We start from the raw sequence: 24053 nt of genomic DNA on the forward strand, positions 1-24053 counted from the left end.
TGTGTATTGGGTGGGAAGAGGAAAGGAGAGAAAGAATATACAACATTAATAAACAAATCACTACAATCACAGTCAATAAATAGAAATCATAAGGCTCAGTTTCAGATAAAGGCAAAGCAACATTCCCCCTTCAAATTTTCTCAATAATGGACTCTCAACTTTGAAAGGCCAAAGTCAAAGCTCAGACAATGGGGAAGATTCTCTTTCTTAGGACCTGACAAAAAGGGAGCCAATAATAAATGGAACTGGAGTCTAAAAAGAGAAAGTCATTTCTGGAGATGCATCTGTGAAATTCTCCAGTAGATGGAAGGGAGAGAGAACTATCATAGTAGTATTGGGGCGGCTGGTTAGCTCAGTTGGTTAGAGCGCAGTGCCCTTAACAACAAGGTGCTGGTTCGATCCCCACATGGGCCACTGTGAGCGGTGTCCTCCACAACTAGATTGAAACAACTACTTGACTTGGAGCTGATGGGTCCTGGAAAAACACACTTAAAATAAATTTTAGCAAGTTAAAAAGAAAAAATTGTGCTCCTGTTACTCTAAGGTAAAGTACTTCATATACATTGTCTCTGTCAAAGCCTCACACCATAAGGTAAGAATTAAAAATCCTAGCCACATACTTAGTAAAGGACAGAGCAGCACTTGAACCTTGAACCCAGAACTTTCTGACCCCAAAGCTCATACCTTGTCACCTCCCTACGACCATGGGCAGGCAGCCAGAAAGCCTCCTTTCCCAGGAATAGTGATCTCCGGTATCTATTCAGATTCATTCATTCATTCAACAAATCTCAACTGAGTGCTCATTACATGTCAGGCATGGAACTAGGCTATGGATTAGCTGTGGTTCTGCTTTGGGGGAGGGGTAGTCGAAGGACCCCGAGAGGTCCTTTCTGGCTATAGAATCCAGCAACTGTAAGAAACCAAGGTAGCCACAGCTCCCTTCTCTGCTGTCTGCTGTTGTCAGTATTTGATAAATTCCCACTGGGAAAGAGGCCGGAACGCCGTGGCCACTACTCTTCTGCCCAGGCTAGAGAGAGCGGAAGGGAAAGCCATCAGGAAGTCCGAGGGGCAAAGTGGACTCCAGCAGCCTCTCATAGGGGCGTGTGTTAAACATAGGCCCGATATAGATGATGAAAAAGTTCTGGAGGTGGTTGCACAACATTGTGAAATGCACTTTAAAGCCACAGAATTATACACTTAAAGTGGTTAACACAATAAAAGTTTTAAGGTACACTTTAGCAAAATAAGTTCTTGAAAACAATTTTGAAATACACTGTGCAAACATTGCTCCCAAATGGTCACTTATCCAAAGAATTGCCCATTCAGACCCTTCATACAACTCGGTCGTTTTCGTTTTAAGCTATCAGACAAAAAGGAAGAAAGGAGGAAAAGAAAAAAAGAAATCAAAAGCTCCATTAATTTACATGTGGAAAGAGTCAGGACCATATTTGCACTGTTTCCCTAAAGAACGAGAATTTGTTCTCTTGACTTGTTTCCTATAGTAGCATCCAGCATCTGATAGATAGACTCACAGTGCACACAATTTCCAGTATTGTGCCTAAAACTAAATGTAAATCAAAAAGACTGTTAAGTGACGACAACAAGAAAATAAGCCCAGGACTGTGTCTTTCCAGCCTGAGTGCTACAATTGCCAGGTCATTCTGACTTTTCTGGGCAGGCAGCCCTGGGCAGCTGGAAAAGGTGACTTCCTGACCAGGATGGCAGGAGCCTGGCAGCCACGAGAGGCTGAGCCACATATATGGGGTGTCTGACGTCCAGACATGGGTGACAGAGATGCCAGCTTCTGACAGAGAAGACCACCCCAGCAATGAGACTAGCTGGGTCCCAAGACCAGGAAGCGCCCCGCCCCTCAACATGCGTACAGATACTCCCCATTCCGTGTCAGGGAGGGCCCACCCTCAACACTGACAGGCAGTGGCCTCTCTGAGAGGCAGGCAGTGCCTCTATCATCTCCACGTTACAGATACGGAAACAGCTAGGTTTGAATAAAGATATTCAAACAGGTAGTGTATTTTTCTCTGTGGAGCAAAAAAAAAAAAAAAAATTGACTCATTCAATGTTCTCCCTGGAACCAGGCTCCCATTCACAGCATAGCTCCAGTGCTTTTTCCACTGTAACGTATCAGTCCATGGAACTGAAAGAAGCTCCTGGCTCGGGACCATAACTGCACTCAGGAGAACGGGAAGGAAGCTAGAAGCCTGGACTCACAGTCATCTCTTTTTTGGGAACTTTGGGGGAGAAACTGCCCAGGACTAATGTGGAAGAAGCTGCCCGGCTGTAACTTTGTCCCTATATTCACCACCAGAGGGGGCAGTTGCTCCATATCGGTGGTCGGTTTGCGCACTGAGAAGATGCTTGCCAGGGTGAGACCCCGAAGGCGGTAAGGGTCATTCTAGCTCTCCCCTGCCCAAGTGCTGCTTGCACTTACTTAGCAAATGTCACCCTATTGTAGATAACGAAGGCACTGTGGGGATCATCTGGTCCCAGGCAGCTGGCTGTTTCCCTCACTCTTAAGAGCCCCAGAAATAGATTCCAGCACCTTATTTGGCTGCTGTCACTAGGCTGCCAGTGTGGGCAGCTGGCTGTTCACAGCCTGCGAGACAGAAGCCAGGTGAGGGAAGATACCCCCGCCCCCACCCCCAGCCCATGACTGTGCATTAGCCCATGAGAAGGCAGCAGTTTCCTCCTCCTGCACAGAAACCCCAGGGACCTGCTTCCATCTTTCTGGCCGCCTCACAGACCAGGCCTGAGAGCAACCGTTAGAGCCTTGGCCTGGGAGCCCCTTCGTCTTCCCTGTGAGCTCCTTGCTATGAGGCGCCTGTTGTGGAGGTGAGTTTAGGCTCGTGAGACTACCCCATTTAGAATCTACGCCCACCCCATTTTGCCCCCTCTGCATCTGCCTTGGTTTCATTCCATCTGGTGTCCTCAGAGGAATGGCTAATTAAATGGAAAAGAGCTGGCCTATTTTGGGTGTTTTTCAGCTAAGACCTGAAGGAATAGCCACAAAGTTTGGAAAGATCCCCAGGGAGACTGAGACGTTCTAGGTTGGCTGGTTAATCTAGGATTAGCAGGTCTTAAGTCTTATAGGCTGGCTGATCCAGTTAAGGTTCCATCCCTTTCTCTGAGTCATCAAATTCGGGGATGGGGTAAAAACTGGAGGAAGGGGAAATATTCTCCTGGGTGGTCTCAATCCACGTTGTTCTAGAAGAAGGAACACACTCCTTTATTTGGCCTTGTTATGTGCGGCAAATTCGGAGCAGCCACAGTTTGGAAATAAGAATTGTTCTCCGGGGAAAGATTGTGGGAGCAGAGGTGTGAGGGGGTGGGATGTGGGGTGGGGCAGGGATGGGAGCAGAGGGACAGAGCCCCATCTCAGATTCTGTTACTTGCCATCAAACAAATATTGTGTCCTCCCAGAAAATTATTTTTCTTTCCAAAAACAAAACTCATCGTGTTATCCTGCTGCATTAAAACATTCTTTGGTTTCTTATTTGTCTGCTTAAGTGACAAACTCTTTAGCTGGACCTATCATGTCCCTTTAAAGCGGGGGTGTCCAAACTGCAGCCCGCGGGCCAACTGCGGCTTGCAATCCATTGTTAATTGGCCCGCAGCAAATTCCAAAAATATATTTAGTTTACTTAAATAAACCAGGTGAGGCAATACGTACTTCACCTCGAGTGAGTGGCCCAGCTGTTTGTGTATTTTACCGTATATGGCCCTTGGTGAAAAACATTGAAAAAAGTTTGGACACCCCTGCTTTAAAGCAACCCAAATCTTTCTCACTAGGTTCAATGCCCGCCATCCTATGCGCTAGCCACCTGGAATTGTTCCCCATCCCTTCCACTTCTTGCTGTTTCCACATATTTCAAGTCTTCTGCCAGGGATTCCCTTGTCTGTCTAGCAAATTCTCCTCATTCATGGACTTGCACTGCAACCTTACCTCTCCGAAGCCTTTTTTTTCACACCTCTGGAAATCAGTCACTCTCCACTGTGCTTCCCTAGAATTTCGATCATACCTCCAGCACACTTCCTTACCAAACACATTTTCATTATTTTTTTCATGTCTCTGTTCTATGTAAAATATAAGCTCCTTGAGAGCAAGGAATGTATTTAATCATCCATATAACCTGAGTCCCCAGCATGGAGTCCAGTGAATTTTTATTGATGAATTGCTGGATGTATTAGGACATCATTCTTGGAGATGGAAGAAACCTGACCTCCAGAGATTCCAGCAGAGAATACAGGGAGTTTGGCAAGTTGATCCTCTCAGGTGAGGTGAGAAGTAATGTGTGGATTCAGACACTTACAGTCAGATGGGTGTTTTTGGCTTTGGCTATCATGTAAAATCTCAGGGATAGAAGATCAGAAACTTGACCTTCCGGTGGATCGAGTTGCTAAGTGGCATTCTGTGCCAGTGAAGAGAAGCACTCCCAGCCCTTTTTTCATCTCTCCTCGGAACCCCGTCTCACATTCCCACTTCCTCCACGAAGACTTCCCTGAACACTACTGCTCCTGTCTCCCCAGCTGGAATACTAGATTCTTGAAGTTTTTTCCTCGGTGGACAGCACAATGCTGGTGCATGTTTTGTGCGCAAAAAAAATGTTTATTGATACTGATGAAATTGCCTGCTCTGGATCATAGAGGCTGTTCTATACATATTCTGTCCCTTTGGATCGACTCCCCACCCTTCCTTCTCCACTGTCTCTGCCCCAGGAAGTTGGCCTTTTGGGACTGCACCAGCCAGACTCTCGCTTGTCTTCTGGATTTTGGCTAGATTTGGCCCATGGGAGGCATGGGAGTAAGAGGAGATGGCATCATATTAATCCCCTTGGTTTGTCCCTGCTGGCCCGAGGTTGGCAGTGCCTCTACCAAAGGCCACAGTTTCTGTGGGGTAGCCCTCTGCTACAGCCTCACCCACAGCCATGCTCTCTAACGACTCACTTCCCTTACCCCGTGTGGTTCCCTGTCCCTTAATAGTTTCCTGTAACCCTGCCCGCTTTGTAAATGGCCTCAGTAGACTCTCCTCAGCTACTCCATTCTGAGTGGGGACTAGACACAGTATCTGTAGGAACCTTTCTGACCCCAAGTCTAGCCCTGTTCCTGCCAGGGTACTCCAGATGCCCACTCAACATCTGAATGATTACGTTCCAGGAGCAGAGATGCTTCTGAACATGACCCAATCCCTTTTGATTTCTTAAATTTTCCAGCCAGAGAAAAATGGGCATTTGTCATCAGCCTTAGGAGAAATTTCCAAGGAGTCTGGAGTTGCACAAAAATTATTGGAATCACAAATAATCATGCTTCCTCCCTACATGTTCAGTGCTTTACTGGACCATTTAACTAGGCAAACTTGGAATGTTTTTTTGGGGGGGAAAGGAAAGGGGGATCCCAGTTTCTCCCTTAAGTCAGTACTCTCCAGAGCTATTGAATGTGCCCTCCCTCCCACCCCATGGCCATCTCCCTGGTCCGTGCTCTCTGAGTTGAGCGTCTTGGGACCTTCAACAGCATCTGCTCTCTTGCCCCCGCCATTCCACCGCATCACGTCATCCTGCAGAGGGTGCTTTCTCACTCCTTCTGATTCCAGGCTACCAAGCCACCCCACTGTAATGAGCAGGTGCTCTTGGCATTGCACGCTTCCAACCACAGTACACGTGACATTTTATCACCAGGAGGATCTGAGCAAATGAGCTGCTGGGCCCAAGGTTCCCCAACATCTCAGGGAACTCAGATCTGAACAAGGATGTCTTCAGCTTGCTGAGTCATTTCACCTACTTCTGAGTCTTCAACAGAAAGATTAGTTCCAGAGTAAAAACTCTCCTCCCAGGAGCTTCTGTCTGCTGCCCTAGATTGCCTGGAGGGCCCTAGTGCCAGATTTGAAATATGCTTCCTAAAGAGAAATGGAGGCCTAGAGAGAAGCAGCAGCCACTGCCCCAAGTCACAGGAGAGGGCAAGGGGCCAGGTGGACCGCTGAAGGTAGATAGATGCTGAAGTTCTGAGCAGGGAGGGCTGGAACAAAGCTCTGAGAAAGAAAAGACAGGGAACGGAGGGTTGCTGGGAAAGCAGTGTAAACACTGTATGGGGGGCAGGGTGTTGAATGGGGCAGTGGTGTGTGTGTGTGTGTGTGTGTGTGTGCGCACGCGCGCACGCAGGGGGCAGGGGGCATGCTGGAAACAATGGCTTTGGCCAAATTAAGACTTGGTCATGGAACTTTTGCCAAGCTTTTTCTCCCTCATCGGTTATCACCCTTTCCCAGTGCCAGGACCTGGGGACTGATAATTTTGCCTGGGATAAAGTCCGACTGGCTGGCTCCCTCTCTGACCCGAATGGCCCCTTCCCACTGCTCCTCCCTGTCCACCCAGGCCCCATAAAGAGGAGCTGGCACCCTCGCTCCTCATGCCAGATGAGATATTTGAGCAGGGAGATTACCGGAGCGCTCTTTTTAACCAGCCTGGGCTCATGTGACTGGCTTTTGTCCAGGCAGACATATGCAGGCCAGCCCTCCAGGCAGGGCACACAGCACTATTTATTTCCTACTGGGTTCTCTGCAGCCAGAGCTGGCAGGGTGGGGCTTGCTCATTGTGTTTAAGCCTCAGCTGGCGCCACTGAATTGCCCCAGCCTCAGCCTTTGCCCCTTTCCCAACCCTGGAGGTAAAAATAACCGCCCCCAATTTTGGCACCTTTGGGGAGTTGGATGAGGGCAGGGAACGGAGGGTTGCTGGGAAAACAGTGTAAACACTGTATGGGGGGGCAGGGTGTTGAATGGGGCACTTTTTTTTTTTTGGTAGCAACAGAGTCTGGCTGCAGACCTTGGTTCTGCTACTAACCAAAGGGACGGACAATGGTGTTTGGTGTCTTCAATTTGGGCCTCAGTCTCTCGCTTTTTCAGTTGGGAAGAGCCTGGGCACCATTCCGTCATGAACTCCGAGGCAGGAGGCCTTGTAGATAATGGGTGGTCAGTGGGGGAAATGGTCATGGCTAGTGATGCACAGAGGCTGTCACCATAAACAGCCTTTGCTGACCTGCACCCCCACACTTCATCTCGGTTTTGGAAAGACTCCTAAGGCATCTAGTCCATGTCTACCATCATATGTATCTCATTGTATTTCAATTCTCTACCCGAGCTTTGTTTAACTTCCCACTAAGTTTTGGAACGAGGACTGTGTCTTATTCATGTTTGAATTGCCTGGCCCAGCGCTTGGCACACAAGAGACTGTAGGCATTTAATGAAAGGAAGCCGGCAGGGGAAAGTGGGCGGTGGGGTTTGGCGCCCCCTGGGGGAGCCTCTGTAGAACATGCAGTCGGAGAATGCAGTGCCGGGAGGACGTGCCCAGAGCCGGAGGCTCCTGCAGTTGTTCCCTGCCGGGTGTCTAACTTTACAAACTGTGACTCTGTGGTCTGAGAAATCTCAGCCTTGCCTCCTCCCCTAGCTCCAGCCCCACCCAGGCTTTCCTAGCTAAGCTGCACCTTTCGCCTCTGGGCGTAGTAGAATTTAAGGTCGGAGACAAATAAAGAACACAGGGATTACTGTCTTTGAACAGCAGCTGCCTCAAGCCAGGTCGGGCTTGGAAGGGGTAGAAGAGGTGGCATGTGTGACACACTAGGAACCAGTTGTCCTTGCAGGACGACCGACCATGGAAGCATTTGCGCCTTGTTTTTTCATCGGGACTGAGGGAAGCTCCCGTGGTCCGTCTCCCCCCACCCCGCCCCCCTCCGTCTCCGCCTCCCAGAGAAGCCTGCGGCCGTGCCCCTCCCCCCCACTCCTGCTGCTTTTTATGCTGCTTTGCCTGGACATCTCTCTGGCATTTTGAAGCAGATAGTGGCTTTGGGTTCCAAGGAGAGAAAGGGAGCTCTTGAATGAAGAGGGTTGACCGGGAGGGGACTGGAACCAGGACAACGTGACACAGCTGCGCAAAAACTGCAGGAGAAGACATCGGGGATGAGGTTCCGGAATCCATCCCATGTAGCCACCTTGGTCTTGGGCTTCTACCGAGTTTGATGACGGGACAGAAATAAACAATGTTGATTTCGCAACCAGAGAAAATAGCAACACAAGCCAGCTATTGTTGAGGGAAGGGCGAGGGGAGAGGTAGAGAAGTCTGGTGCCTGCTTTCTTCTTACCCCATGTTTGCTTTGGATGGTGAATTTGGGACAGAATTGATGCTTGAGGAGGGAGGTACAAGAGTCAACCCCTGACCTAAAATTACGTCCGAGAAACCCCAGGGGTGACCCCATCTCCTCTTCAAGGTCAGAATCGAGGACAGTGAGAGCCAAGTGGTTAGTGAATAGCACGTCTTCCACATCTTTCATCTCTGCCATCTTTTTTCCTCCTCCTCGAGCTCAAAACACAAGCCTCATACCGTCTGCAGAGACTCAGAACATTCTCTTCTGAAACTATCTCCCCTTTCAATCCCACTGACTTGCAGATTTATATGAATTTTAAAACCGGAACAGAGTGTGGATAACTTGGAGTTTTCTCTAAACCCAGTGCCTGGCTTTTACCAAACTCTGAGCCCGTGGTCTGAATGCTGTCGATGCTCCTTGTCCCTGACAAATGCCACCAGAGTGCTTTTTTCCACACACAGCAGTTGCTCAATAAATCACTGTTGAAAGAATAAATGCACCAATGCAGGCCTGCATGGACCTGCTTCAGGAGGGCAGAGGTGAGTGTATTTGGGCCAGAGCTCCACCCTGGGAACAATGAAGAATTCTCCCCAGTGGCTCAGACGGGGCCTCCTGGGTCTGCTCCTGCTCAGGAGCTCACCAGGAGCCCGCTGCAAAGGCAGGGCGGGGCGGCTTCCGGTAACAAGGCTTATGCTACAGAAAATGGAGATCAGACCTTAGCCATCAGCAAGTTCTAGCTGCAGTCAGTCGGGTTTCTGCCTCTGGATGGAAATCCTTTCCTGGATATTGAAAAGCAACAGACAACACATCTATGGCTCTCATTGCCATTTCACTGCCTTTTCTAAATTCTGGTAGTTTTTGCCCTAAAAGTACCAAAAGCCATGAGAGTGTCCAGGATTGGAGTGGGGAAATTTGAACAGCTATCTTGAAGGCTGATGCTCTTTTAAATTTCACCTGGCCTATAGCTTCTATAGCAGCAGCTAGTCTAATATGCAGCTGCTGCATGTGAATATGGAAAGGTCCTTTTCTAGCGTTAGGCCAGGCTGCCATGAGGCAGAAAGCCTGTTCAAGAATCCAGGGGCTATTCGAGGAGGCAGAAGGCAGTCCTTCAGTTCAGCGTCCACTTAGCTCCTCTTACCAGGGCAGTAATGGCTCAGGGCAGATCAGAAGCAGGCAGGCTAAGTTGCCCAGGGGCCCCTAAGAATATTGTTTCCCTTTCCTTCCATTTGCTCTGTTCCCTCTGGCTTTAAATTATCCCACGACCAAGGCCGGGGCCTAAGGAAAACAGCAAAACTTCCCAAATAAGCTACATTCCTTGGAGCTGCTCGCCAGGCTTGATCCTGAAGTTAAGCTTGGGCCCCAGGAAATGTAAAAATGGTAACTCCTGACGGGAGAGCTCACAGGGTTCCTGCCATATGTTTTCCCATTTCCCTTCTTCACACCAGTGCCGGTCCTCCAAAGCTCTGGGGAACCAAAAGGATATTATGGGCGGAATCTCTATAAGACTCTTTCTCGTCTCACCCCTTTTCCCTTCCCAGTATTTTCTTTTTCAAGCATTTTCTTTCTCCTATTATTGCCATCAAGTTAAGACAGGGACAGGCTGTACCTGCAGCACAGCCCCAATAATCCCTCGTGAGTGGCACTCACCACACTGGAACACTTCAGATACAGCACTCAGGGCCAGTGGGAAAGTTCTCTGCCTTGGTTTTGAAACAATCATGAACTGCTGAAAATTCTCAAAGCATTTCATCTTTACTTTTTAAAAACCAAACATACCAAAGTAAAACAAAAACAAAAACAAAAAAAACCCACTGACTCATCCATGCCAAACTGCGTTTTCCAGAGGAAGCATCAGCAGATTCAAATGAACAATGAGAGAACCCCAGGATACCAAAATGATTCAAACCTGGTGCTTTAGAGGCTGACATCCTAAGCTGAAATAGCCACAGGTCACCATCTGGCCTGATCTGGGGCAGTCGTTTCTTTTTAGTTTATTTGTGTGGTGGCAGAAGAAGTAAGACTCTTTCTAGTCAACAGTCAGGCAGGCTTCTCCTGTTATAGAAAAATAATGAGAGTCTACTCTCAACTTAGTGGTTGGTGAGCTATATTAAGAATCCTATTCTCTGCTTCAAAGTCTAGACAATATATTTGTAGCTCTGGCTTATCTCAGGGGTTGTGGATCTCAGTCCTTACATGGATGGGTTCACTGTGACTCTTAAAAACGTCTCACTGAAATTAGCAGGCATAATTTGATAGATACTTGGAAAGGATTACCCCTAATTTGGTTGAAGGCTAGATGTGGAAGCAAACTATTTTACTCTTGGGCTTTAGGAAGTACAGGTTGAAGTTGAACGTGGGACATGTTAAAAAGAGGATGTTAAAAATGTTACTTAAAACTGGGAGGTTGAACCCTGGCTGAGGACAACTCTTCCCGCATTTGCTAATCCCTCACCTGTCTCTCTCCTTATGTGGAAGCCCCCACGTTGTTCATATGGTGGACATCTGCAGTTGCTCTGAGGGTAGTAGGTTCTAGCACTCTACACACTGGTCATCTCCAGCGAGACTGAAGAGATGGGGAAAACATGCTCCGGCAATTCCACCTGGTTCAAAGGATAAGCACTTATCCTTAGTTCGCAAAGGAGGAAAGGCACCCAGGGGCAGTCTGGAACAATCATTGTCACCTTTCCAGCTTTCGTGTTGATGACATCAAATGACAGATGCCAGAGAAATAATTAAAAATAAACAAGAAAGAGTTTTCCATGATTCACTAGAGTGGTAGGAGTATTCTGTTAGGCAGGAAAGCTTAGAACCATTTATCAGCTGCTACCTAAAATTTAGCATTTAACTTTAATCATGCCTAGTTAGGAAGGAATTAAGCAAAACAGAAAGTGTTTCAACACGACCAGCTGCTACAGATCCCAACTGCTTCATAGTTGAAATTTTAATTTAATCTTTTGTTGTTTTAATAAACTCCATTCTTAACAGCTTAAATGTCATAAATACTAAAATAGAATGACGTGAGCTAGCTAACCTGTCTATCCCAAACCCCCTTAAATCACTTAGGAAAAAAGCCTGCTACTATAGTCACGTCAATTTCCTCTGGAAAGAAGACCCAGGTAAGACTCCCTCCTCTTTCACTGAGCCCGTGTGGGACAGAAGCGGAGCCTTTATGTCATAGGTAGGTTATTTTCAAGGTACCAAATACTGGACCAGAAGGAGGTGGCCTCACTAACCCTTACCCGATTATCCTTCCTCAAAGAGATGAGAGATTGGCTGTGTGGGTGAACTTAGAAGACAAGGTGTGAGCACACTCCTGGTACACGGAGGGGGCGGCCGCTGTCACTGGCACGCGGTCAGCAGCAGTACCACAGCCGTTTAACTGAGAGCATCACGAAGCTGCGGGCTGCACATTCGAAGCCCACACTCGACTACAAGGAGAAATCGTGATGGCACATGACGAATGGACAGATCCGTCAGCGGGAGAGCAGAAGGTAGGAGAGAGTCTAATCACATGAGCAGGTCTTAGCTGGATAAGCCAATTCCCCACGTTGAATGAAAAAAATGATTTTAGGAATTCCTACCCAACTTTTTTCAGTGTCAATAAGAATTTGGGAACTTGGTTGATTCTGTCAATTTAAAAATCTGTAAAAGAAGTCAACCAACTTCACCTGTTTAATTGAAATGACTCAAAGAACAAAAAGGGTTCAAGAACAACCCAGTATCTGTAACAGTCTGAATCTCTGCACTAACAGTGATCCAATTCTGTCCCTCACTGCCATGGCTGGGAAGGGATCCAAGCAAAAATTTAACATGGCTGAAAAAGGGGGACACAGAGTGATGGCCTCTAAAAACCACAACTTGTACCTAAACTTGAAACCCACTCACAAACCTCCCCAAGTCCATCTGGAACAACCACCACCACCGCTCCCCAAACTTGAATCGGCCCACAGAAGACATGCCAACTCCAATGACTCTGCTCTGCGTCACTCTCTAGGTTGCCAAATTTAGGCAGAAACACATCCATTCACCTTCCCAGAGCTTTCTAGAATTTGTCTAGTGTCACGGGTTGTCCATATCCTGTCACTTGACCCAGTTGCAGTAACTTCAGTCCATTAGACACACAGAAACAGACCACACGCCAACCTCAGCGACAGGCTCCCTTCTCCCCAAGTCACACTGGGTGCTGGCTGACGAAGGAGACCTCTCACTAAAGGCACAAACATGGAGACCTAGTGCTCATCGGGCGTTTGGGGTAGAGTTCCTTTAACAGCTTGCTTAAAGAGCAGGTCTTCCACACTGGTAACAACTGGCGAAACCACCGCCGCATATGCTCTGCCTAGATAATGCAGGACATTCTTACCCGACTTTTCCTTAAGTTCGAGAATTCAGCAGGGGTTATAGAGGGGCCTAAAATAAAGAAGGTATATGTTCCATTGCTTTCTGTAAACCAGGAGTAAAGGAAATAGTGAAGGTTTTAATAGCCCAGATGCTCAGTCACCGAGTACACCTTTTAAAAAGGCTGAGGCGTCAGTCTGACCTCTTCCTGCCAGCAGGCTCAGGCCCCGCTCTGCTTGTTTGTTCATTCTCACTTTTCACAGCCTGTGCTGTGGCAATCAGAAATACTCTTGGATAAGGCAACAGTTCCTTAAATAATATGCCCATGGCATTTTTCTTTTTTGTTATCGTGTTGCCAACGAAAGGAGCCTCCTACTCTTAGGGAGTTTGCAGAGACTAAATTCTAGAATAAAAATGGAACGGGCTCCTTCTGAGAACGGTGCAGGAAGCAATGATCTCCTTTAAAGGACACACTTTGAGGACAGAGTTTGGCACACTCTTGTTTTGGAACAGGATGGAAGAAGAGGAAGGGCAGGGAGGAAAAGACCAGCAGCAGTAAGTTACTTGGTTATTGTCTCTCTTCCATCTTTCCATGTATGACATTTCACTAGCAATTAGTTTATTACCAGCCCTCGCTGTTTAAATCTTAGCAGAGAAAAAGGAAGGATATTGAAATGAAGGAAAATGAGATGAATTGCTACCAGTTTTTGGATTTTCTTCTTATAACTGAAGTTCACTCAGAATCTAGGGAACAGTGTTTGGTTTAAATTGAAAGTGGGAAAATTATGGCACATTAAGGTGACAGATAGTGGGAAAGAGAAGCGGGAAAGCAATGAAACCATAGTTAGTTTACCTGAATGTGACCATTCTTGTAAGGAGGAGAGTCCATGAAAATGCAGCAAGTAGGCTGGTCCCCGGGGTTCCAAGAAATAAGGGAACTGCAGTGCATATGCCGTCTCTACCTTTAACATCTGGGTCACCTGGAGCAAAGAAGTCGCTTTATCTTCCTTGGAGATCAGGGAGGAGGGATGCATCTGACTCAGTTTTAATATCAGTGTTTGGTTAAAGTGGGTAGATGTCTGTAAAACGCTTTGAGTGCCCAGGAAACAAGTCAGAGGCAAAAAATAATATAAAAAACCCATAAAATAAAAACACCATGCATCACAGAATCGAAGGGAAATAAGTCACTGAGCAGGGATACCACTTCTCTAGGTGAACAACAGCTTCCGGGAGCTTCCCCCCCACCCTGTATTCTGCTATGAGCCCTTTCGCCTAGAATGCGCCCACAGAATAGACTGTTGGGGGCAAGAGATCTAGCTTCGGCTCTCATCCATAACTAGGCCATGTCCCAAATTACCCATCTGGAACAGATGCTGAGGGAGACTAGAAGTGAGGCGTGATCAGGATATACTTTTTGGTATACCTTCTATCTTGAGAAAAAGGGATTTAAACTGATAGAATAATACACAGGTTGATGTACATCTGATAATAAAAAAGATACACTGACCTATTAAAAAGTCATTTAATGTATATTCCAGGATAGCCAATACAAGCTGATTAGGTAATTAGCCCTTGAAGAATTCTTTTTACAGTCATATAAAAATGTTTTGCCTTATTAAAAAGAAGTCTAGTCTAACAAAAACGTCCACCAATGGCTTGTATTTTTTTTTCCATTTTCAGATTTGCAAGATAATTAAAAATACATACATCTGCATCTCTGAGCATATCACGGTCCATTAGCTAATCAGTTTTGGCAACACACTGCACAGAGGGATACCACCATTGGTTTCTGACATTAAGTTAGCTTTAAGCTTATTGGCTATGCCAACAACTGGAGGCAGCTTGGAACCCAGTCCCTGGAAAGCATTTGCAGGATTCACTACCCGTTTGCCTGACACCTTCCCAATGGTAAGAGGTCTGGGCACAGACTTGCTAATCCAAGGATGTCTTAATGCTTGAGCGGGGGTCAGGCGGGCAGAAGGGTCCCAGTGAAGACATCTTTTCAAAAACTCTATAAACAGGTAGTCATCACACCCTTTCAGTGCTGTCACCCAGTCTTTGCTACCTGGGGGACCCCGCTTTTTACCCCTACGTGAGCGACCCCCCACAAGCACAACCCTCCCATCTGCTTGAGTCGTCACAGAACAGTAGCGAGGTAGGCCCTTGGAGTTAATAAAGTACTTGGCACGTTTGGACTGCTCCAGAAGTTTGGGTGGTGGCATCCCTAGAAGCTCCATCATACAGGCCAACTGGTCTCCTTCATCCTCCCCAGGGAAGAGAGGCTGTCCTGTTAAAAGTTCTGCAAGGATGCAGCCAAAACTCCACATGTCAATAGGTGTGCCGTAGCGTCCTCCTAAGATGATCTCCGGAGCTCTGTAGAACCGAGACTGGATGTACGTGTAAAGCTTCTGATACTCGAAACAGCTGGACCCAAAGTCAATGACCTTGGTCGCACTGCGCCCATGGTGTTTTAGGAGAATGTTTTCTGGCTTCAGATCACAGTGAATGATCTTATTTTTGTGGAGAGCATCCAAGGATTGCAAGATGGATTGAGCAAACTTGCGTACTAACTGGACGCTAAAACCCTGAAACTTGTTTTTTTTAATTAGCTCATAAAGGTCTATGCTCAGCAACTCAAAGGCCATGCAAACATGGTTCCGGAATGTGAAACTTTCCAGCATGTGGATAACATTCATGCTACCAGTTTTATCTTGCTTCCTAAGATGCTCCAAAATCCGGATCTCCTCAGCTGCCTGGCGATGGAAACGCTTTTCATTGCGCACCATCTTCAGGGCCACGTACTGTCGAAGTTTGTGATCATAGACCCGGGCGACCTGCCCAAAACTTCCCTTGCCAATAATCTTCAGCACCTCGTATCGATAAGCGAGGTGGTCTCGAGGTACATGAATATAGGCCCCATCTGCATCATCATACCCCCCATTATTGGGACCACCAATAACTCCATGTCTTTTTTTGGCATTTGGACCCACAAAGTAAATTTCTGGATAATTGATGATTTCCAGCTTCTCATAAGCAGTGAGGTGGTGTTTATATTGCTTCAGTGCTTGTTCTGGAGTCAGAGGCACCACTTTGGAGGCTTTGGGTGAATTGCCGGATTTTACTGTATTCAAGCTATCTGAACTTTTACCCTGAGAAACGGTAGGAGAGCATTTTTCGGCGTCGTTGATGCCATCTGACTGAAAAGTATCAGATTTTCTGTTGCCAAATTCTTGAAACAGCTGTTCCACCTTCATTTCACCTCCATTCAGAAAGCGCTGAGTATGATCTCTTGTTAACTGCTCAGTGGTGATCTATGGAAAAGAAAAATGAATATAATGTTAAAATCACTAAAAATGATGGAAAGATGAAAGAATCCTCCCCCTGACTTAACAACAAATCAGTCCATTAGTTTAGGTTAAAATGACCCAAAAGTGAGATAAGAAAAGCAGAAGTCTCTAGAAACTTCTTAGCATTAAGCCTCAGACTCCCCGAGTATGAAAGCCACCCCACCCCCTACATAGGCTTTGCTCTGCTCAAGACAAGATGGTCTTCTTACCATACCCTAAACATGCTAGGTTCCGTCTGATAGGTATGTATTTCTATTAAGAATCTTCTTACCCCCCATCCACTCAGATCCGACACTCTTTCAAGGCCCAACTCAAGTCCTCTCTCTCCCACTTAGAACTACTCCAAGCCTACAGCTTTTCGAGTCTGTACACAAAATCTGGTATTTGATTATATATATCCATCTTATATTGTTTATTAATGGTTTCAAGTACCTTCCCAAATCTTAAGGGTATATAGCAGGATCAAAATAATGTACACTACAGTATTCTATAAATGACAAAGTACTATTAAGGGACAGAAGCAGGATTTGAACCCAGGTCTTCTGACTGTCAGTCCCTTCCCATTAACATAACCTGGCAGCAGGTTCTCCTAGTTTCTGTACTATCCAGCGGGGCTGAATGTTGACCATGGCCTGGAATTAACCAAGGCCTCATCATTTACTCTCAGGTCCCTGAATTATTGCAGCCTTTTAGCTCAGCTTTTGAATCACAAAAGCCCTAAGTCAGAGAGAACTCTAGGTCAATTCTTTATGTATCTGAATAGCACTGAGAACCCAATGCTCTCATGCTTCTTGTAAAACTCTCCTAAAGAGATAAAGGGTCTCTCTCTCCCCCCCATACACACTAAGTGGTAACGGCATCCTGCTACTGTTTCTACTTGATTTTGCTTAACCTTTGCCTGTGAGGAACAGTAACCCGCAGAAGAAAGTTCTATACATTCCTCTGAAATGAAACAAGATTCTTTGAAATTAGATGGAGGAAAAGAAAAGCCAAAACAAACAAACAAATAAATAGATACTGTGTTTCCCTGAAAATAAGACTGAGTCTTTTATTAATTTTTGCTCCAAAAGACATATTAGGGCTTATGTTCAGGGGATGTCATCCTGAAATATCACGCTAGAGCTTATGTTCTGGTTAGGTCTTATTTTCGGGAAAACACGGTAGATAGATAGATATGTAAGAAGGTGCTAGAAGGAAAGAAGAAGAAAAAATATTAAATCTGTTGTTAAAAAAAATTCTAGGATACTTCAAAGAACATCTACTGTTCTTAATGGACCCTGAAAAATTGTACTCCTGGTCTGTTTGATTATGTCACAGCCTCTATGATCGGGGCAGACAATTTCAGGAGGGCTCTGAACTATAGTTATAATGTCTAAAAATATGATAAAAATTTAAAGGTAATGATTCGAAGTGGCCAAAATTCTGAAAAATAGAATTTTAATATAATCTAAGCAAACAACACCTGGCCTATTACGAAATAAATAACAATGTAAAAGTTAAAAATATAAACAACGAAAAAAGATAAAAGAATTTAAGGGTTGGCATACTCTTTTAAAGACAGCTCCTAATTTAAGTTACAAAAGCAGGACATTATTTCCTGCCTGATCCTTTTAGGTTATTTAATCAATTTCAACATGTATAGAGTACTACAATTATAAAATGAGGTATTACTTTTTTCCCCCCTGGAAGCTTGAAGGCCCGCTGCCATCATGAATGACATAGTAACTGTCCGGACCAGGAAGTTCATAACCAATAGACCACTTCAACGGAAACAGATGGTCATCCACGTCCTTCACCCTGGGAAGGCAACAGTACCTAAGACAGAAATTCAGGAAAAACTAGCCAAAATGTACAAGACCACACCAGATGTCATCTTTGAACTGGGATTCAGAACCCATTTTGGTGGTGGCAAGACAACTGGCGTTGGCGTGATTTATGATTCCTTGGATTACGCAAAGAAAAATGAGCCCAAACATAGACTTGCAAGACATGGCCAGTATGAGAAGAAAAAGACCTCAAGAAGACAGCGAAAGGAATGCAAGCACAGAAGGAAGAAAGTTAGGGGGACTGCAAAGGCCAATGTTGGTGCTGGCAAAAAGTGAGGTGGAGATTGGATGACAGAAGGAATGAAAATTCGTCAGTGACTTTCTCTGTGGTGACTGAGCAGATTTTTCACGAGACGACTAACAAACTAAGAACTTAAAAAAAAAAAAAAAAATGAGGTATTACACGATTTTACACAAAGGCAGCCAGCAAAACTGCGGCCACACTTTGGCATTTAGTTTTAAAGTAAAGAGGCAAGATATGGACCAGGAAAAATCTCGCTGATACCAAAACAGAGAACTATCACTGGTCAAAAAAATAAAATAGGCCTGCAGATAGAACCTAAATACCTTGCTAAAATGTAAAGTATAATGCAACATTTTTCTCATCAGTAATTAAGTCAAATAATTATTCCTGTTGGGGGAATGAAAAAAAGAAGAGGGTCCTATCCATCTATCCAACATTCACATGAACATTTACTGTTTGCTATTCGAAGTGCCTAAAAAACAGATGTTCTTGAGGAACTACAATCTATTAGAAGATACTTTGGCTAAATTAGGGAACTATAATTGTTTAGTTTTAGGTAGATTTACATAACAAAAATGAACATCTGCATGCATCTCAGCCAGTTTTCTTTAAAATTTGTACTCCCTAACTTAAACTTAAACGCATCTAAATATTTACTGCTGGTCTTGGGAACACATTGTATAGAAATGTGAAGTCAGAAGGCCTGGGTTGGGGTCCTGGCTGTCCTGCCTAACCTTTAGCCCAGTTTCTTTATCTGTAGAATACAGACAATAATACTTTGCAGGATGTTGTTGAATCAAATTATGATAATACATGAAATACCCTCATAAACTATAAAACATTTTAAAAACACTGGTAACAATAATTCTCAATATATCAAGGTTTAAACTCCTATACACCCTCCCTTTCCCCATTCAGTTTATCTCTTTTCTCTGTGGTACCTTCCTCCATATGTCCAGTCTCCCTTCACAAGACGTCTGGTACTAAATATGCCTTCGCTCCATGAAGGCTCCCACAATAGGCCTTCCCTTAGGATGCACAGAAACACCTCATCCACGTTCTCCCCCACATAAAACTTGCTTTCAACTTGCTATACAATTTAATGTGTTACCTCTCCAGAGAAATTTGAACTTTAACAGAAGATCAATGCCTTAACTCAAAGGAATGACTCTCTAGGAACTGCAGTCATCAATGACAAGCTGGTAGGAAAGGTATTTGCGGCCCAGGGTCCATCCCTGGGTATTTCACCTACTCTGCCTACATGTAAGGCTGAGGTGGCTCTGGAGGTCTTCATTTCTGTTTGTGATAAAGAGAGGGTCTCAGGTACAGAACATTAATCAGAACAGATCTATAAGAGAAATTCAATTTCCACAGAACTATTACAATAAGATGAAGGAGGTCATTTGGATTTCCTGACTCATGGTTTTTCCTAAAAGCGAGACTTAATCTCTCCCCCTGCAAATTAAGTCTTATTTTGCCGTCTGGAACTACACAGAAGTATCCAAATTTCATGTAAAACCCCTCCGATCCCTAAAAGGGGCTGTCCTGACCCCACCATTTTTCTCTAGGTTCATCGTCACCATTATTATCCTGTACTTCACACAGCGTATGTCAGATTCCCTTATTATCCTATTCACATTCTCAACACAGCTGCGTGTCACCTCTCTCCTGACGTGGAACTCACAGAACAGAACACGGTACTTCAGGTGTAGTCCACTATGGATTATCAAGGTTCGAATCGCCAATGAATCTGAAGAATACCAGGAAGGAAGCTTTCCACACAGGGAGGGGTTCTCTCCTCAGCTTTCTTTCCTTTCCTGTAAATAACTCAAATACTGGCCTGAATCAATTATGTATCAAGTCTGCTGTGCTATAAATAAAATCTTCCTTCCATTGTTCTAGGAGGAGCTACAATTTTCACACAGGTTACAGTATAATAGTTTTAAAACAATATATTTCTAGTCTGGGTTTATAATCATAATAACCAAGCAACATATAGGATCGACTACACCAAATATCTTAACTGTAATTATATCCAGAGAGGCAGATAATGCCAGCTTAATCATGTTTTATTTAAGAATGCTTCACCCATACTGTTAATTTGGGAGTCTCTTGACATTTCAAATAGAATCTTCTATTGTTGAATAAAGTCTTAAAGATCTTAAGAAATTCAGAAAAAAATACCCTTTTTATCCAGATATACAACATTACCTTCCTTCCTAGTTTTTTACCCCAAATCTCTGCAACACAAAGCTTAACCCAATAAAAGCCTCTGAGTAGATGATTTATAGTTAACAATGAGAATGGAAGAGCATCTTGGAAAACAGTGACGCTAAAAGAGTTTGTGAAAACAGCAATAGGGTCTTGGGATAGAGTCATGGCAACGCGAACTGCAATTGTCACCCATGAGGTCAAGAAGCATTTTTTTCAGTCAAGTTTCCAAAGACACCATTGGGTTAGAATCTGAAATCTTGTGTTTCCAAAAACTGTTACTCTGAATATCATACAGTAAGAAATTCATTTTGAGTCTGAAACATACAATTTAACTGGCCTATTGGAAGATGATTAGCATTGGCTAACTCTGAATTCAAGCTGAAATGAACTTGAAGTCACATGTTAACGCACCAGCCTCCTACAGAGGTGCTAACTGGCAAAAAGTAACCAAGAAATCTGACGGACAACACAAGGAATGTGTGGTTCTGAGAGGTTTTTATACTAAAGAAATAAACTTGCGGAGAATGGGAAAGAATGCTACTTCACTCGAGAGAGATTAAAAATAGGATGACCAGCCTTCCAAATATATGTAGCCCATACTTTGTAATATTATTGGCCTTGAAAGTAGTGAAAAGGTTGATTTTTATTAGCAAAAGTTGACCAGAAGTTGGGAAGGACAATGAAAAATACAAGTAATCATTATTTTCAGGTAGAAACAATTTTAGGTCTTAAACACAGAAATATTCAGAAATATTACAAATAAATCTATTTAATTATTCAATTTGTTCATTAGATGTTATACGCAGCAAAGTCACAGGATAGCTTCTCCCTATCATGGAACTTGTCCAAACCCTGCTCTCCTTGCTCCTTTGTGTATGCTGAGGGAATGTGAATTAATTTTTTTATTATCTTAACAGTGTCCAAAGATAAATTTCTGCAGTCTCCAAAATAATTAAATGCATCAAAAACCACGCTGTACTGCTAAGTTTTTTTATGATCTATAAAATGGTTCTCTTCAAATTGGTAGTTGCCAAAAGGGAGGGGGGTGGGGGGTTGGGCAGAAAAAGGGAAGGGGATTAAGTACAAACTTCCACTTATAAAATAAGTCATGGGATGGAAAGTACAGCACAGGGAATATAGTCAATAATATCATAACAATTATACGTTGTGCCAGACTGGTATTAGACTTATCATTTTGATCCCTTTGTAAGGTCTATAAATGTTGAATCACTTACATTGCACACCTGAAACTAATATAATATAGTATGTCAACTATAATTAAAAATAAATTTAAAAAGAAAAAAACTGAAAAAAAAAGATTCTCTTTGGCATACTAAGCTAGAATGGCATTTCTCTATTGTAGGAAAAAAATCCGCAGGTGTATGAATTCAGGGATATTTTTTATTCCTTGTTTTCATTAAATGGAACCTTTGTAATACACTGTATGTATATCATCCTACAAAAAATTAAAATTGTTTACCTAGATAAAAATAGAATATTATTTGTTTCCTAATCCCATATATTTATCCCGGTGATTAAAAGGAATAGCTGGGCTCCAAATAAAAATTAATCTGAAAAGCTAAACTTGGACCACAGAAATTATTCCAACGTCAAGAGAAACAAAAGGATACAAAGAGTCTGGGCTGCCAGCTAGATTTAACTGTACCTTGACATTAAGTAGTACTTCCTCCTTTCCAAGACAATCACAATGCAAAGAATTACTTGATTTACTTACATTTAGTCTTCTGGGCAGAGGTGGTTCAGAAGGATTGCAGAGAACATTTGAACAGGGTGGGCATTTGGTTTCATCTATCATCATGAAGGTATCATAGACACCATCCCCCAATCTAGTTGAAAGTATTACAGATAAAATCTGTCAGTAACTGAAGTACATACATTTCTATCTGCAAAACACCCGGTGTCTTAACTGCTTCATATCTGCTACAAAGAATAATGAATACAAGTAAATGTCTACACTGCCTTTTGGCATTGAATACAAATAACTGGGGTGTTTGGTAGAGAACAGAGAAACCTAACTTTCATTTTTTAAGAAAGTATAGCATTTCTAGGTTTGCATTTTGAAATAGTTAAAACAAGTCTTACTTTCTGAATGTTGTTCAAAATAAGGGCTATAGCAAAAGAATCTCATTTAACTTACTACTTGAAAATGAAGGCTAATTTGAATCAGAAGCCTAAAAATAACCAGAACAGGAAACAAACAAAAAAAAGAAGTAACTGTAATTTTAAGACTTGGGTTCTAATCTCAGTTCTACCACTGGCTGCACTACATTCCTTCCCAGCCTGTTTTCCACATGTTAAAATGGGAAGGGTTCTAGTCTACACACTTCTGGGTCTTACAGGCAAGAAATAAATGGCCTTCTTAGGGCTGTCTTTTTATTTATTTATCTACTTAACATCTATCTAACTTGTAGAAAAATACAGTGAAAACTACAGGAAATATTAAGGGATCCTCTAAATTACAAAATGTACTGACTGAATTTTAGTTCTTTACCCAATGCGTTTTCTGATGGATGGTGGAAACTGAATGCTAAATGATTAAGGATCATTTCTCATTCTTTAACACTGTGCCTCCACCACGGTAAGGGAACACAAAAGGAGAGGATTTATTTAATCCACAAGATGGCCCTGAATAATGTATTTCATCTGCCACCAAAAACATGGATTTCCCAGTTACACACATCAGCATTTCATTATTTCATTTTTACATGATCTACTATGAATACAAACAATGGTGATGACCGGGTTGCAGAGGAAGAATTTTTTTATATCATTTAAAATATGCCGGAATATTCTTGTTGCCTTTAAAAACTGTTTTGTAAAATTAGTTCTAGAGTTTTCTTAATCGACGTGTTGCAAAAATACAGAGTAAAAAAACCACTGCAAATTTTTTTTGGAATGTTCTTTTTAAAATCATGCTCTCAGATTCTGATAGAATCACTTATACCTTTAACGAAAGCTGTTCCACTGACAAGAACCAAATATTCTGAATGTGACGGACTCTGCCAACAGCATGAATAAAACAAACAAAACGGTACAGGCATCCACATTTACAGAGAAAAAGGTAAAGAAGACTTACAAGATTTCTTATAAATCACCAGAGAAAATTACCCAAAGGAAGTCTCCATGCAAATAAAGGGGGGGGGTCCCTTCTCCCCTAAATTTAGGTGTGAAATACAATGTAACGTGGAGAATCTCTCAAAATAGGATCCACCGCAAGCCCCATCGTCAGAGCCCCTCACCTGCACAGCCGAAGCCAAACCGCACCCCACACCGCAGAGCCCCAAGAATTCAGCCCTTGGTTCTCTGCCCTGAGCAACAGGGCTTCTCTGAAAGCGACTGTTCCCCGTCTTCCCCACTTTGCTAAAAAGCCCCACAAAAAGTCGCAGCTTCTCAGACTTCCTTACCACATAACCCATGATCTAGGGCTTCAGAGATAATAGCGAGGGTTCCCCTAACTCCACTGCAGCCCCCTCCCCTGCTCTCGGTGGGCTGGGGGAGGGGAGCTGATGAAGAGGAAGAGCGTGGGCCGGTCACTGGGAAAAGATCAGACCCTTCCCTCGACCCTCCCGCGGGGGCCCAGGCTTCCCCCCGCCCCCAGCCTCGCCCGCCAGCGCCAGCCGCCCAACCGTGCGCCCCCAGCCCGTTACCCCGCGGCGCCGTTACCTCCGCTGCTGGGGCGGGAGTCCGGCTCCGGGCGGCGCCGCATCCTTCCGCCCGGGCCCGCGCGCAGTGCCTCCCATCCCCTATCTCGGGACCCCCGGGGGGTGGGGCGGCGGTTGGCGCTTCCGGCGGGCAGCGTTCCGGCGGGCTGCGCTGGGGCAGCTGCCTCCCCGGCTGCGACGCTTCCGCGGAGACGCGAGTGTGGACACTGCAGATCCGCGCGCCTCCGCTCGCTACTCGCCGGGGCCGGGAGGGAAAAGAGGA

General features: G+C 44.4%; 1 protein-coding gene and 1 pseudogene across 5 annotated transcripts; one reads left to right on the forward strand and one right to left on the reverse strand.

Moving 5' to 3' along the window:
* Nucleotides 1-2702: 2702 nt before the first annotated feature.
* On the forward strand, nt 2703-17926 carry LOC109458665 (small ribosomal subunit protein eS24 pseudogene; annotated as a pseudogene). Its single transcript, XR_016022765.1, has 2 exons — nt 2703-2850; nt 17514-17926. The product of XR_016022765.1 is annotated as a small ribosomal subunit protein eS24 pseudogene (transcript).
* DYRK3 (dual specificity tyrosine phosphorylation regulated kinase 3) lies at nt 13986-24028 on the reverse strand. Of its 4 annotated transcripts, none has more exons than XM_019752520.3 (3): nt 23793-24028; nt 21844-21955; nt 13986-15788 (listed from the first exon to the last, which is right to left on the reverse strand). In XM_019752520.3, exons 1-3 carry the CDS (start codon nt 23867-23869, stop codon nt 14214-14216), a joined length of 1764 nt encoding a protein of 587 aa, XP_019608079.1. In that variant the 5' UTR covers nt 23870-24028; the 3' UTR covers nt 13986-14213. The 4 variants fall into 4 exon arrangements, with proteins under 4 accessions (XP_019608079.1, XP_074178183.1, XP_088657841.1 ...); XM_074322082.2 differs by lacking the exon at nt 23793-24028 and adding an exon at nt 19006-19190; XM_088801715.1 differs by lacking the exons at nt 21844-21955; nt 23793-24028 and adding an exon at nt 19579-21819.
* Nucleotides 24029-24053: the final 25 nt, after the last annotated feature.

The sequence above is a fragment of the Rhinolophus sinicus genome, chromosome 11, assembly GCF_057876585.1.
Source record: "Rhinolophus sinicus isolate RSI-liver-muscle chromosome 11, RSI-T2T, whole genome shotgun sequence".
Lineage (NCBI taxonomy): Eukaryota > Metazoa > Chordata > Mammalia > Chiroptera > Rhinolophidae > Rhinolophus > Rhinolophus sinicus.